The 15,448-nt window shown below is 36.4% G+C and overlaps 1 protein-coding gene across 1 annotated transcript in view; it reads right to left on the bottom strand.

The window, feature by feature from the left end:
• Window positions 1-636: 636 nt before the first annotated feature.
• Window positions 637-15,448, bottom strand: part of LOC126260965 (exocyst complex component 4) — a 239,737-nt gene continuing 224,925 nt past the window's right edge. The window contains exon 15 of the mRNA XM_049958489.1: window positions 637-842. Coding sequence (XP_049814446.1) covers window positions 675-842 — 168 coding nt within the window. The 3' untranslated portion in view covers window positions 637-674. The remainder of the gene's footprint in view (window positions 843-15,448) is intronic.

Consider the following 15,448-nt stretch of genomic DNA (forward strand, 5'->3'; position numbering starts at 1 on the left):
TTAGTATGGTTGATATAATCTATTATGATGTTATAGTTATATGCTGAGTGGCACCAACCAGACATCACCAGACTGAATGAAGTGAATACTATTGCTGATATACTCCTGTGTATACAAATCAGCCATTTTACACCTGCATTATTGTGTAATTTTGTCACTTCTCTGTCAACATTTTCATATTCTTTTCTTGTTCAGTTGTTACAGTCTCCTTTTTTTTGTGCACACTGGAATAATTATATGCAAATATCAGACAGGCTCAAAGTATGAAAGACAGTTCCAAGAAAAAAAGACAGATATTAAGTAAATGACAATAAGTTGAATACGTGCCTCTTAGGTACTAAACTGAGAAAGTAACAACTGAAAGTCACTTCCTCATCTCAGTATAAAAAAAAAAAAAAGACCCCTGTGTGTGTGTGTGTGTGTGTGTGTGTGTGTGTGTGTGTGTGTGTGTGTGTGTGTGCGTGCGTGCGTGCGCAGGTGGGGGGCATTGCAACAAGAAATACAGTAATTTATTAAGTGTGACTTTTTCTGGTAGACTTGTTCCATTCCATTCCTGGAATTTATCAGTTTAAGTTGACACAAGCAGTCAAAATGATACATTGAAGCTTCACAGTGCTAAAAATTGGATCACAATACCTTGCAAGAGACCTGAATTGCAGCACACTTGCAGATCTTTACACTGTTACAGACACTTCTCCTAAAATGTCAGATAAGCGTTTAAGGTGAAGGTTAACAGCACCATAATCAGAATCAGATTGACTACGATGTATTAACTGGAAGGCATTCATGTATTCCAGTTCTGAGAAACTCGGTCCTTTCTCCATCACTCTGCTTAGTATTTCCTTAAAGAAAACAAATCATGTTAGTCAATGAGTACAGGTCATTGGTGATGAACTGTGTTAATTTTTATTTACGACACAAATTTTTCATTTTCTGTACAACACCACTTTGGCAATTAGCATAAAAAATCCAATCTCAGCATGCAAGCAATTAATCTAAAAACTGAACACATTCAACAAATCAATTAAAATTATTAATATAACATTTCACAATTTGTTTACCATGAAAAAATTAGTTCCATAGTTAAGACAGCCTGAAACAGTCAGCTCATGAATACATTGTGCAGTTTACGCAGACTTTCTTCAAGAAGTAAATTGTGAAGAGAGAGGAAAATTTACCAGTCATCTACTGACATCAACATCCTGCATTTTTCTTAACAATTCACAGAAAGAAAATGTGGTTCAAAAGCACTATACTTTTTTGCTACTGAGTTGAAGAGAGAGAGAGAGAGAGAGAGAGAGAGAGAGAGAGAGAGAGAGAGAGAGAGTGTGTGTGTCTTGTGCTGAACTGTCAAGCAGCAGGTTAACATTTAAGTGGAAGAAGCATAGTATCCACAAGGGAAATGATGTAAAACTTTTGACATTGTTTGTTTGTGTTGCTTACTCAACTGATCTGCATGAGATTCTGCATAACAGAATTCTCAAAACTGAAACTTCCTGGCACATTAAAACTCTGTACCAGACTATGATTCAATCTCTGGACCTTTGCCTTTCACAGGCAAGTGCTCTACCGGCTCAGCTACCCAAGCATGACTCACAATTTGTCCTCACAGCTTTGTTTCCACCAGTACCTTGTCTCCTACATGTTCTCACAATTGTTAAGTTTCCAAACCATGAATAATTAGTGCGTAACAAGCATCACATTTTAGTCATTATGTAATTAAAATGTGCTTTAAAATTGAAACTATTTCCCAAACTACCTCGTATGCAAATACTTATATGTCAGAACTGAAATCACTGTTTTTAGTCACAGACTTTTGACAACTACTAATAATGGAAGAATAAAATTACAGAGGAATGCCAGTTTCAAATGAGGCAATCAATGAGGTGTAAGTGATAAAACAGAATATTTGGAGATGTGCACCATACCGTTGTGGAAGAACTGATCTACTTGGTGGCAAAGGGATATTACATGTATTGGTTGATTTGAACTGCTTCCTAATAATTATTTGAAGAACTACTTAACAAGAAGTGTTTTCTCTTTGGATATGAAGAGATGCAAGTGTACATACATATCTTTGGTTCCAAATATTTTGTAAACTGCTGTATTCAGGTTGTTTGCTGCATTAGAAATTCGCAGATTGGATGGCACTTTTGCAGTCAAAACATTAAAATAGAAGAATGGAAGAAGGTGATCATACTAAGAAGAATGGAGATACTGAACAGGCAAGCACTGAAAATGCTAATAGTGATGATGCTGAGATATTTGCAACAACTTTCTCAGTCTGTAATTACCCACTGGAAAGACCTTTAGTGACAATGCAGAGGTGAGAACAAAAACAAAAACATCACCAAGTTTCAGATTTATGTCATACAGTACACCCCACTGAAGATCCTTGACCACAATTTCCTGATTTCAGGCCACTCCTATATGGAATATTTTATAAGTCTAGCCTCAATGACGACATGAATTTTGACTCCATTGATTTAAGACAATGAAACCTCTCATGTCGAAGCTCAGTGATAATACAGTTGAATGTACAGTCATCACCTGCCACAACAACAGAGAAATGTCAGAATCTGCAACAGCTACTTCGATCTGTGCCTCTGATTTACCACGCATTCTATATAAATATTAGCGCAGACCAAAAACATCTGTTTCTAAAACATAGATACCACCAGCAAAGTAAATTAAAATATTATGGCATCACTGGCAGTGCTGCAAAGTGGTTTCAGTCATATCTTACTAACAGAAAACAAAGGGTGTCATTACGTAACACTTCATCAGTAGACAATCAGACATCATCTGACTGGGAAGAAATTACATGTGATGTTCCCCAAGGTTCCATACTAGGTCCACTACTGTTTCTTGTGTATATTAATGACCTGTCATCTGTTACATTACCAGATGCCAAGTTTGCCTTATTTGCAGATGATACAAACATTGCAATAAATAGTAAATCAAATATAAATTTAGAAAGGGCAGCTAATCAAATTTTTACTGACATTAATAAGTGCTTCATAGCCAATTTTCTGTCATTAAACTTTGAAAAGACCCATTATATGCAGTTCAGAACTTCCAAGAGATTTCCTTCTGGTGTGTGTATAAAATATGATGACATGGAAATAGAAGAAATTGAGAGTGTAAAATTCTTGGGATTACAACTTGATAATAAATTCAGTTGGGAGCAACATACTAACGAAATGCTAAAGCACCTAAACAAGTTTGTTTTTGCAATGCGAATGATGTCAGGCATAGGAGATATAAATATAAAAAAACTGGCATATTTCGCTTATTTTCACTCCATTATGTCATATGGTATCATATTTTGGGGTAACTCCACAAACAGAGAAAAAATTTTTAGAGTACAGAAGCGTATAATAAGATTAATGAGTAGTGTAAATCCAAGAACATCGTGTCAAAACCTATTCAAAGAAGTGGGCATATTAACCATAGCTACTCAGTATATTTATTCCTTAATGAAGTTTGTTGTAAATAATACATCTCTTTTTCCAAGTAACTGCTTAGTACACAGTATCAATACTAGGAATAAGAACAATATACATAAAGATTTAAAATCCTTTACTCTTGCCCAGAAAGGAGTCCAGTATTCAGCAACACATATTTTCAATAAGTTACCAGCAACCATTAAGAGTTTAGTTTCAGGCAAGGCACAATTTAAACATAATTTAAAAGAATTTTTGGTGGCCAACTCTTTCTATTCCATCCATGAATTTCTCAACAAGTGCAGTAGACCATTTTAATGAAAATTTATTATACTTTAATTTTTGACAATACTTTGTTGTAACAGCCAAGTAACTACCTACTGTGTGAATGATGGATGTATGGAAAGCAGATGTAAGTCTTAAGTCTGTAAATAGTGGAAGTTTAATTTTAAATCTTGTAAATAAACCTTGTTCTTAACTGAGGATCACTGAAATGAATAATTTACTTTAATTTTTGACAATACTTGGTTGTAATAGCCAAGAAACTAGCAAATGTCTGAATGATGGATTTAATGAAAGCAGATGTAAGTGTTAAACCTGTAAATATTAAAAGTTTAAATTTAATACATGTACATAATGTAAATGCCAACTATATTACTGGTAAAAGCATTACTGAGCACAACATCCTGAGTTTTATTCGCTGGTGTTTTATACATAGCTTCATTACCAACCACTGCAAATGATAGTTACTGCATGCAATACACAAATGAACACAGAATTTTAAATTTGATACAAGTTTTGAAGCTCATTTCCTCAGAATTGTTATTTTGCCACATACACCACTTTGCCTTTAACCAGATTAAATAACAGACTTAGCTCATGATCTACAATGTGTAAAACTTTGCTACCACTGTTTTTTCTCCAACATGTGAAGCTTTAATGAAACAAATTGGTTACACATGTATCATTCAAAGTATTTTCCATCACTGGCCACTACTTTCTCTCAACTTTCAGGCAGTGTACGAATCCCGCGGCGAAAAAGTTGTTCATCTTTTGAAGAGATCCACGAATCAATCCAATTTGTGACTTCTTCATGAGATCGGAAGTGCTGGTCAGAGTCAGGCCATGCGCCACTAATGTAAACAGGTGACACTCAGAGGAAGCAATGACTGGAGAATACAGCAGGTGGGGTAGGACTTCCTATTTTAACATTCCCTAGTATGTTTTAATCTCTTTAGCAACGTGGGGTCGAGCATTGTCATGCTGCAAAATCACTTTATCATGCCTCTCACTGTATTGCTCTGCTCAAACGCATTGATTGCGTTCAATAACAAGCACCTGTGATTGTTTCACTTGCTTTTAACACGTCATAGTACATGATGCCGAGCTGGTCCCACCAAATGCAGAGCATGATTTTGGAGCCGTGAATATTAGGTTTGGCCGTTGACATGAAAGCACGTCTGGGATATCCCCATGATTTTTTGCGTTTAGGGTTATCGCAATAAACCCATTTTTTGTTCCAAGTCACAAAGCGATGCAGAAATCCCTTCTGTTTTTGCCTCTGAGGCAACTGTTCACAAACACACAAACGCCGTTCAATGTCTCTTGGTTTCAGCTCACTCGGGATCCAAGTTCCTTCTTTCTGAATCGTGCCCATAGCCTTGAGACATTTTGAAATGGCTTGCTGTGTCACTCCCACTAATCATGCCAGTTCTTCTTGAGTTTGACACGAGTCTTCACTCACTCAAAAATGTCTCCAATTCTGCACCTTTGAAAACATTCTCTTTTCCATCACTATTCCGGTCTAAGACGTTACAATCACCATTCTTGAAGTGTTGAAACCACTCACAACATGTTCTTTCACTAACAGCGTCCTTACCATACGTACTTGAGAGCATTCGATGAGACTCCGTTGCAATTTTCTTCATATTGAAACAAAACAGTAACACCTCCTGCAAATGACGAGAATTAGGCTCATAAACTGACATTTTCAATCAAGAACAACTTCATGATGCAGACACAAATAGACTAATGTTTGAATGAGGTTATGTTGACCAAGGTCCAAGCTAACTGCCTGACATCTGTGATCTGTTTCTTTCGACCGCTACTTACCGTTGTTGCCACCTATCGGCAAATGGCACAAGCAAAGTTGTACACTTTGTATATAAACATAGTCAGAAGGCTGCCAATGTCAATAAGATTTAAGTGACAATCTTAGCAAGTAATGCAACTTTACATGTTATCAAATCCAAGAGATGACTGTACTCCTTTCTTCAAATTAACATTAAAAGTCAGAGGAAGTACGAACTGGCATCAATCAGTGTAAAATGATATAATTCATCAGTGAAAAAAAATTTCCAATTTGATTAGTATGAAGGATACAATGTAGTAGCATAACAAACATTTGACTGTAATAGTCAAACATTGGCATAATATAGGTCCCTCTCATCCAGGGGTCTGTCCTGCCCTTCCTTTTTAACCTTCCTAAAACTATTTATATTTCCTCCTTGAGAATGGGAGCTAGTAGTTCCAAAAGATAGGAATAAGGGAGACCGCTCACCGAATAATAGTAGCATTTGGTCTTCTTCTATTTGGTGAGTGGCCTCCTTCACTTCTAAATTATTTGGATTCTACCAGAACTTTCCTACTATATTTGTTCAAAAAGATAATACTTTAATGTTTTTTATATTCTGTTGGCACTACTAAGAATTTTGCCCTGTGAACTGTAAGCACTGGGCACCAATTCTGTTCCATAATTTTACAGCAATGAGTATTTTTCTATTTCTTATGGTAATTTGGAAAATGTTAGCTATTTGATTATTTCGTAGGTAGCCGTTCGTTACATTTGCATGGTTCTCCACAAATGTGTCTCACAAAGAACTATTAAAAACTTTCATTTTTATTTTATTTTTTTAATTTCTGCAAATCTACAATTCATAAATGTTTTGTAGCACATGAGAGCCCAAGGCCATACATTTCCTTCTCAGGTTTAATGTTCATAAGATGATTGTGAACAAAGAACATCAACAATACTGTTCATAGTTTGAATTTTATTGAGTTTCATCTATGTAGGCCTATAAGACTTGCTAGTTACACGACAGTCAACTCTTTTAAAGTACGTGCAGTGTATTTTAAATATTGTATTATGATATTCTTTGACATTACCTGTCTATTTAGTAACAAAAAGTTGCATTATAATAATGAACTTTTACACCTTTTATATTATATTAAGGTCTGCTCCCAACACAATATGTCAGACAGGCACAGAACACAACTAATGAATGGGTATGGATGCCTAGTCTGTCTCAAAACACTACAGAACACAACTTTTACCTTAGATGTTGGCCATGGGAGTGATTTCCATAGGATGCCAGTTTATGTAAGTGCCAATTGAATTTTTAAGATATTTGGCAAGATTATTAAAGATATGATAAAGTTTTTCTTTTTTCATCTCGATCTTTATTTCTTTCATAGGTGGAGTTGATTTTTGAAGAATGTGTGCTTGTTTTGAGATCTGAGTTTTGATTACTTAGAAAAAATTTTAATAGGTGCATTAATTACACAGCAAGGCTTTTTCCTTGTTAGACAAGATATGAGAAAACATCTAACCTCCTTTGTTCATCTCATTTTTTACGTAACTTGAAAAGGCATCATCTATAGTTTGCTCACTTTTTTTTTTTTTTTTTTTTTTTTTGGGGGGGGGGGGGTGTTCGCACATACTGACTGTTATCATATAAGAAATAAAGTGAAGAGGTATTTTGGTGACAGTAAAAAATTCATTTATGAAAGGGATCCCACTAAAGTATTAACTATGTATTAGTTCAACATCCACAAAACTTGTAGGCTCCTAAACCACAACATTTGACTCTGCTTTTTAAAATAGCGGCCTCCAAAAGCCACGATAGTGGTCTGTTCAAAAAATTCCAGAACTTTGTCCACAAAATTTTTGAATGTTTACCTTTTACTTATTGTGCACAGTCTAATTCGAAATACTCTCCTCCACAATTGATACACTGCTGTCAATGCCACTTCCATTTTCAGAAGCAGTCTTGGTACGCCTCTTGCTGGATCATGCGAAGTGCCGTCTGCAAATTTTCTTTTATTTCATGTCATTGCAAATCTTTTTCCTTTCTCAATTTTGGAAATAAAAAAAAAGTCTGCAGGAGAAATATGGGCCTCATCTAATTCTGATACGCATGATCCTAGTGCTCTTCACAGATTGTGAGGCAAAGGTCTTTCCGGTCTTGACTGACGAGCTGAGAGACCAACTTGGCAGCAACACAATGCACTCCACAATGCTGTGTCAGGATTTCATAACATGGTCCAACTGAAATGTTACATTCTTCTGACATCTCGTGGACACTCCGTCTTCAATTGGCATGCACAATTTTGTTGATGTTCCTGACATGAGCATCATTGGCAGACATCGAAGGGTGTCCTGAACGAGGGTCATCTTTATCTTCCATCAGGCCATTTTTAAACCATTTGAATCATTCTTAATACTGAGTACGGCTTAAGCACTTATCACTGTAGGCTTCCTGCATCATTTGGTGTGTCTCTATAAAGATTTTCTTGAGATTCACACAAAATTTAATACAGATGCATTGCTCCTCTTATTCTGCCCTCTCGAAATTCGCAAACTGTGTGACACAACATTCTACTAAATACAGCACTGAACAATAACTGACAGATATACAACAATTAAGCTTCCGGCAGTTACACATTAAACACAGACATGTGCCAGGATGCCAACTGCATTTCGCTCCAACACACCATTGGCGTCAAATTACAAATGTTCCGTAATGTTTTGAACAGACCTCATATTGCATAGTCTTTTCAGTAATGTTTAATTAAATTTCAGTTTGAAATAATGTGATACAAATTTTCCAAATCTTAACACTGTACACTTTCTAAATTTTACATTCTTTCCGAAGTGGAAGGCAACATAATAATTTTGTATATTTCTGTTAATTAATTTTGTATTCCACTTTACGTGAATTAACAAAAAGGCCACACATTTCAGATAGTTGTCAACAGATTGCTAATGTAATTGTTTAGGGAATTTGTTTATTCAGTAAATAGAATTGTCCTATAAATAACTGTACAACCGAGACTTTCCCTTTATACAAACGGAAAATCATTATTGTCTATCAAAATCAGACCTAATTTTTCATAAATAGAATCACACGGTAGAACATGCCAAATATTAACTGTCTCAAGCATGTTAACATGTAGAAGAATCTTAAAACTTACGTTTTTCAGTTACTTAAGCAAACAATGCTACTAAATTTATACTTGCATATTTGTAAACATTGAAAAATTGTAACTTTGCTTGAATTATTCGCTACTGAAAACCTGTAATTCGAGTCATTACTGTTTTTGGAACATTTTGGACAGTTATGTTCCAATACATAGAACAAACTGAGCATCACAGTAGGCGTCGATGTACAGCTGTTGCTGAGACAACACCTACTATGTGAATTGTGCGTGAGGTGTTTGTGTTTTGTCCCAAATAACAATTGGGAACAAGTATGAGAAAATATTGTGTCTCAAGTTTATGTGCATGCACTGTGAATTTAGTTAATATGAAAAAGCAGCAATTATAAAGCAGCTCTCTTTAGTACGGTGTGGAATTTTCTTTGTGAAGTGTTAATATGCAACTGAGTATCACAAATGTGAAATAAATCAGTATGTACTGGAATCAAAGAAAAGCTTCTGTACTACAAATCAGAAACCTTGACTTCTTTTTCTTCCATAGACAATGGAAGAAAAGAGTCTCTAATCTGGAGCTCTTATACAGATGAATACACCATCATACTCGCATAATGACTTTATTTTGAGTATTATGCAATGTCTACTTTTTCCATAGTATAAGAAATGAACTAAAGTAACAGTATCCACTGTTAGAAAAGTGCATATTTTAATTCCAAATCTGCAAAAGTGTTTATCTCATAAAAGGTGCAGGAAAGGGAGACATACACACCACTCTATAAGTGCAATGTTTATCCCTAGGTATCTTACTGATGAAACACACTTGTGAACAAAAAACTATAAAACAAGTTATTATACAGGAGAATACAACTACTGTGCACATTTATTGTTTTATATTGATGTGGAAAATCGTGTCTAGGAATGATGCATGTCTTCAAGGTGGGATGGCAATCACCGTAACTTAGTGAGAGTAAGTACCTGCGGGGACGTGAATATATGAGGTCCCTGCGTCACAAGCGTACCAGGAGAAGTACAATGTCCTCTGAGCATATAAATGTAACACTAACAACAGTCATCATAAAATTTAAACAAATGAACTATTGTGACTACATAGACTTCCCCAGCATACTAACTGGTGATAGTCTTGATGGGTCTGTAACTGGATCATGTCATCACCTAGACACAATATACATGGAGTTCTACCAAGGTTAGAAAACAGTGTTCTAACCTGAAGATGGCAGCCAGATACACTGCATAAATATCATGTATAGTAGATGATTGCATGACATGGCTTCAATCTGACAAGAATATCACCAAACGAACTATTACTTGAACTATAACTCTGAATGCTTCATTCTATGTATAAACTTGTATGTAGTAGTTTCAAGATGGACACACTGATTGGATGTTTGATGTTAGCTGAAAGTTATTGTACACAATTATCAACAACATATGGAATTTATATGTGAAAGATGTTATTCAAGAAATATGGAGGTTGTTGCATTACAGTCCCTTCCAGCAAAAAGAACAATGAGGAGACGAAGTCCATTATTGCCACTTCCAAGGTAATGGTCAAATAAAATATGAAGAAAAGCAGAACTATATTATAACTAATTATTGCTGGAGGAAAGTCAGAAACTAAAACAGTGGCAAGAACAATTAGTAAATAGAATTATTAGAGAAACACAATCCATTCTGAATGAAGAATTGTGCTTGACAACCTAATCAACAATTGATTGACCAGAAGTGGTGCACAAATAAATACATGCACTAAAAGCCAATTATTAAAAAAGGAGTATACTGCCAATGAATGACAATTAAAATTAATAGTGTTATATATGACACAAAATATTATTAAGACTGCAAGTCAGAAGATTTGCAGCTGGCAGCTTTTAAGGTTACTGACTGTTTTCGACAGGTGATTGATGAACTTACCGCAGCTGGCAGTACATGCTGCAGTGTTCTACAACATCACAACATCATCAAGTTGTGGTGGTATAGCATATTTTAAATAAAATGCTTTGCGCTGAACAATATAGCCTGTTGATTCCATAGAAAAATATGATGTCAGTAACATAGGTCTAAAAATTATATACAGAAGTTCAATGACCCTTCTCGAAAATGGGAATGACTTGTGCTTTTTTCCAATTACTTGGTATCCTTCATCGCTCCAATGACAAGGATAAACTACAACTAGTAGAGGAGAAAGTTTGCATAATCTCTGTAGATTCTTACAGGTGTCTGAGCTAGTGCAGAATACTTTCTGCTGTTAAGTGATTTTAGTTCATTTTCTATTCCACAATCACTTGTCTCAATATCTGCCACCGCATCATTCATGCAATTGTTGTACAGAAGAATGATATTACAATCTTCCCCAGAGAAACAATTTTGGAAGACCAAATTCAGTATTCTAGTTTTTTTGTTCATCTTCAGTTTCAGTGCCAGTGAATCGCTGAATAAATATTTCTATCTATTTACTAACTTCATGTATGAACAAAACTTCTTGGGATTTTTGGTCAGATTAGCTGTCAAAATTTTCTTTTCAAATTCAATGAACACTTCTTCCATTAGTTAGATAGTGAGATAGTTTCATGTTCCAGTGATCATTTGCGTGGTAAATCACAATGATGTGGTATTTTACATTCACACTGCAAATTAATTTGTAAATATGGCTATGTACTGAATATTTATAAGTTATTTATTATTATTATTATTATTATTATTATTTTCGATTATTCCCATTTAAGAGAGCGTTTGAACTTGAATTCCTTTATGATGATTGTTTATGTTTTTTCTGAGCCCAAATTTTCTTCATGTGTTCACTGTGTTGTTTCTTTCGCTCCGCTGTCCATTTGCATCCTGGTCTCTTCTGTGTTGTGGTGTCAAATTTATGTTTTTTGATGATGTTCCTGAATTCAGTTCTATTTTCTGCATCGTTTACTGTTATGTGTGCTTGTCTGAGGTCCTCTTCAACTTCTTTTATCCATTTTGTTTTTCCCCTGCCTGAGTTAATGACTTTGAGAATTCGCTTTGAAATTCTGTTTTCATTCATCCTGTGGATATGTCCATAGAACTGCATTCTTCTTTTCCTTATTGTATCCGTAATCTTGTCTGTGTATTTATGTAATTCTGATGTTGGTCTCTTCTTCCAGATTCCTTGCTCTTGTATCGGGCCAAAAATTTTCCTGAGAATTTTCCTTTCTTGTTTCTCTAATTCTTTGATTTTAGTTTGCCCACCTATTTGTGTTGTTTATTATTATTATTATTATTATTATTAAATATACATATGTGAGTTAGTGATTACTACCCACCACCTTTTCCACATTACAACAACAGAAGTTCTATGAAATAGGGTGAGTTTTCAAAGAGAAACTTTTCAGTCCGTTTTCAAATTTTACTTCGTTGTCTGTCAGGCATTATGCATTCCTTTTCATGCTAAATACAGTCTTAAAGTGAAGTAATCATATCATTTTTTCTTCTGGTATTGTAATTATGTACATAATGGTTCCTTTTCAACTGCAGTGCATTATTTACAATAAACTTTAAGAGGGAATAAATATACTATGAAGCAGTAGTCAGAGTGCCCAATTCATTAAACATGTGTCTAAAAGATGATCTGAGGTGAGCACCACATAGACTTACAGCACATTTTTGGGCAATGGTGACTTTCTTTAAGAAAGATGTGTTACCTCAGAATATTATTCCTTGTGACATCACTGAATAAAAATATGCAAAATATGTTAACTTACTGATTTGTATCTCTCCCTCTCCAAGATATGCAATAATTCTAAGTGCAAATATGGCCAAACTAAGTTGTGTTATATGCTCCAAAATGGGATTTTTCCAGTTTAAATTCACATCAATATGGACACCTAAGAATTTTTAAGTTTCCCTCCTATTTATTATTTCCCCATCATGTGTTACACTTACCACTGGGGTAGTACCTTGACATGTGCAGAACTGAGTATGTTGCAGCTTTTAAAAATTGGGGGTGAGACCATTCGCAGAAAACCAGTCAATGGTACTTTTAAGAACGCCAATATTATGAAAAGGATTTACTGCTACTCACAATACAGTGGGGTTATTGAGTCACACACAGGCCCAACAAAAAGACTGCTAAACAATTAAGCTCTTGGCCAAAAAGCCTTACTCTGGAGTAGACAAAACACACACACACACACACACACACACACACACACACACACACACACAAACTGTAACACACATGACCACTGTGTCTGGTTGCTGAGGCCAGACTGGGAGCAATTGAGCATGATGGGAAAAGCAATTTGGGCAGTGGGGATAAGGAGGAGACTGGGGTGGGGAGGGGTGGGGATAGCAGAGTAGGGGTGAGGGGTTGTAAATTGCTGTTGTGAGAGCATACAGGGACATGGTGGAGACAGGGTAGGGCAGATATGTGCAGTCAGCAGGTTAAACGGGGGGAGGTATGGAGGGGAGGAACAGAAGGGGAGAAGGGGGGGGGATGGGGCAGGACAGAAAAAGAGAGAAGTAGAGGATGGGAAAGATGACTGTGGGTTTGTTGGTGTGATAGAAGGCTGTGTAGTGCTGGAATGGGAGCAGGGAAGGGGACAGGTGGGTGAAGGACAGGAACAAACAAAAGTTGAGGCCACAGACTGTTCCCGCAGCAGCACTTCATGTCCCCCACCCCTACCCTGCTATTCTTTCCCCTCTCTCCACACAGTTGCTCGCAGTCTGGCCTCAGCACCCAGAGACAGTGGTAAGGCGCGCGCGTGTGTGTGTGTGTGTGTGTGTGTGTGTGTGTGTGTGTGTGTGTGTGTGTGTGTGTTGTCTAATCCAGAAGGAGCCCCTTTGTCTGAAAAATTACTTGTTTAGCAGTCTTTTTGTTGCGCCTGTCAGTGACTCAACCTCTCCACTATACGGTGAGTAGCGATCTATCCTTTTCATAATATAGTCAATACTCCATCTCTGATTTTCCATTGTTCAATGCTTTTAAGAACATTGTTTACCATTTCTTCTGTTGGTATAGGTATGCTTAAATTGATTACAATACTAGTTTCATATGCAAAACGAGCTAATTCTGCTTGTTGTATGCTAGATCCGTATCATTTCCATATAGGGGGAAAGTAGCAAGCATAAGATTGGGTCTTGGGGGAACCCCACACGATTTCACTCCACTCAGAATAACATCCCCTGATTATAGTGCTTGAATTATACTCAGTACTACTTTCTGTAATCTTTTGGTTAGATACGAATTTAACCACAGGCTGGCTATACCCTCAATCCCATAACTTGGGAGAATATTGTGATTCACAGAATCAAATGCCTTAGAGAGGTCACAAAAAGTACCAATTGGCACTATTCAGTTATACTCATTTTGCTTCATCCGGCTTCTGTCAATAACATTTCAGACCCCCCTTAAAATTGAGACATCGAGGTTAATAGTGAATACAAGTCTGCTGACTATGGTTACATGAACATGTCAATGAAATGAGAGAAATGCTGTTTATTTTAGTCTTTTTGCCTAAGATCAGGAAGTCTTTCTGTTCCTTTTTCATACAGGATCCCTTTCCCTGTCTGTCTTGCTTTACGGAAGTTTGATGCTTGTCGGTTGTACCTGTGAATCCAAGAACCATATTGGATTCATCACTGGCTGGAGGTGTGGTCAGCCTGTTAATGGATGCCTTTACCTAGAAGGAATGTGCTCCGCAGGAAATTGAAAATTATCCTCAGTTAAGCATAGTTTGTAATTTATTGGCATTATTTGGCATTTTTGAGATTGTTAGTTTTCTTGCATAAATGGCTTTACTGAGGCTTGTATGCACCCATGGATGCTCACTACCACTTGTCTCAAAAATGTTTCTACATCTGCATTAGGTTTTATTCCAGTCACAAAAGATGATAATGGCTGGGAGAGCGGTGTACTGACCACGTTGTAACGAAGCAGGGTTGCCCACTGCAATCCTGTTTTGGTTTTACACTCCTTCAGTAACTTAGTTAAGCAATGAACTTTCATTTTTTTCATTTTCAATACTCAAATTCCGACTACAGATTCTGTGGCCTTCAGTCCTGAGACTGGTTTGATGCAGCTCTCCATGCTACTCTATCGTGTGCAAGCTGCTTCATCTCCCAGTAACTACTGCAACCTCAATCCTTCTGAATCTGCTTAGTGTATTCATCTCCACGCTGCCCTCCAATACTAAATTGGTGATCCCTTGATGCCTCAGAACATGTCCTACCAACCGATCCCTTCTACTAGTCAAGTTGTACCACAAATTTCTCTTCTCCCCAATCCTATTCAATACCTCCTCATTAGTTATGTGATCCACCCATCTAATCTTCAGCATTCTTCTGTAGCACCACATTTCAAAAGCTTCTATTCTCTTCTTGTCCAAACTATTTATCGTCCATGTTTCACTTCCATACATGGCTACACTCCATACAGATACTTTCAGAAACGACTTCCTGACACTTAAATCTATACTCGATGTTAACAAATTTCTCTTCTTCAAAATGCTTTCTTTGCCATTGCCAGTCAACATTTTATATCCTCTCTACTTCGACCATCATCAGTTATTTTGCTCCCCAAATAGCAAAACTCCTTTACTACTGTAAGTGTCTCATTTACTAATCTAATTCCCTCAGCATCACCCGATTTAATTCGACTACATTCCATTATTCTCATTTTCTTCTGTTGATGTTCATCTTATATCCTCCTTTCAAGACACTATCCATTCCGTTCAACTGCTCTTCCAAGTCCTTTACTGTCTCTGCCAGAATTACAATGTCATCGGCAAACCTCAAAGTTTTTA

Source organism: Schistocerca nitens, chromosome 5 (assembly GCF_023898315.1).
Source record: "Schistocerca nitens isolate TAMUIC-IGC-003100 chromosome 5, iqSchNite1.1, whole genome shotgun sequence".
Lineage (NCBI taxonomy): Eukaryota > Metazoa > Arthropoda > Insecta > Orthoptera > Acrididae > Schistocerca > Schistocerca nitens.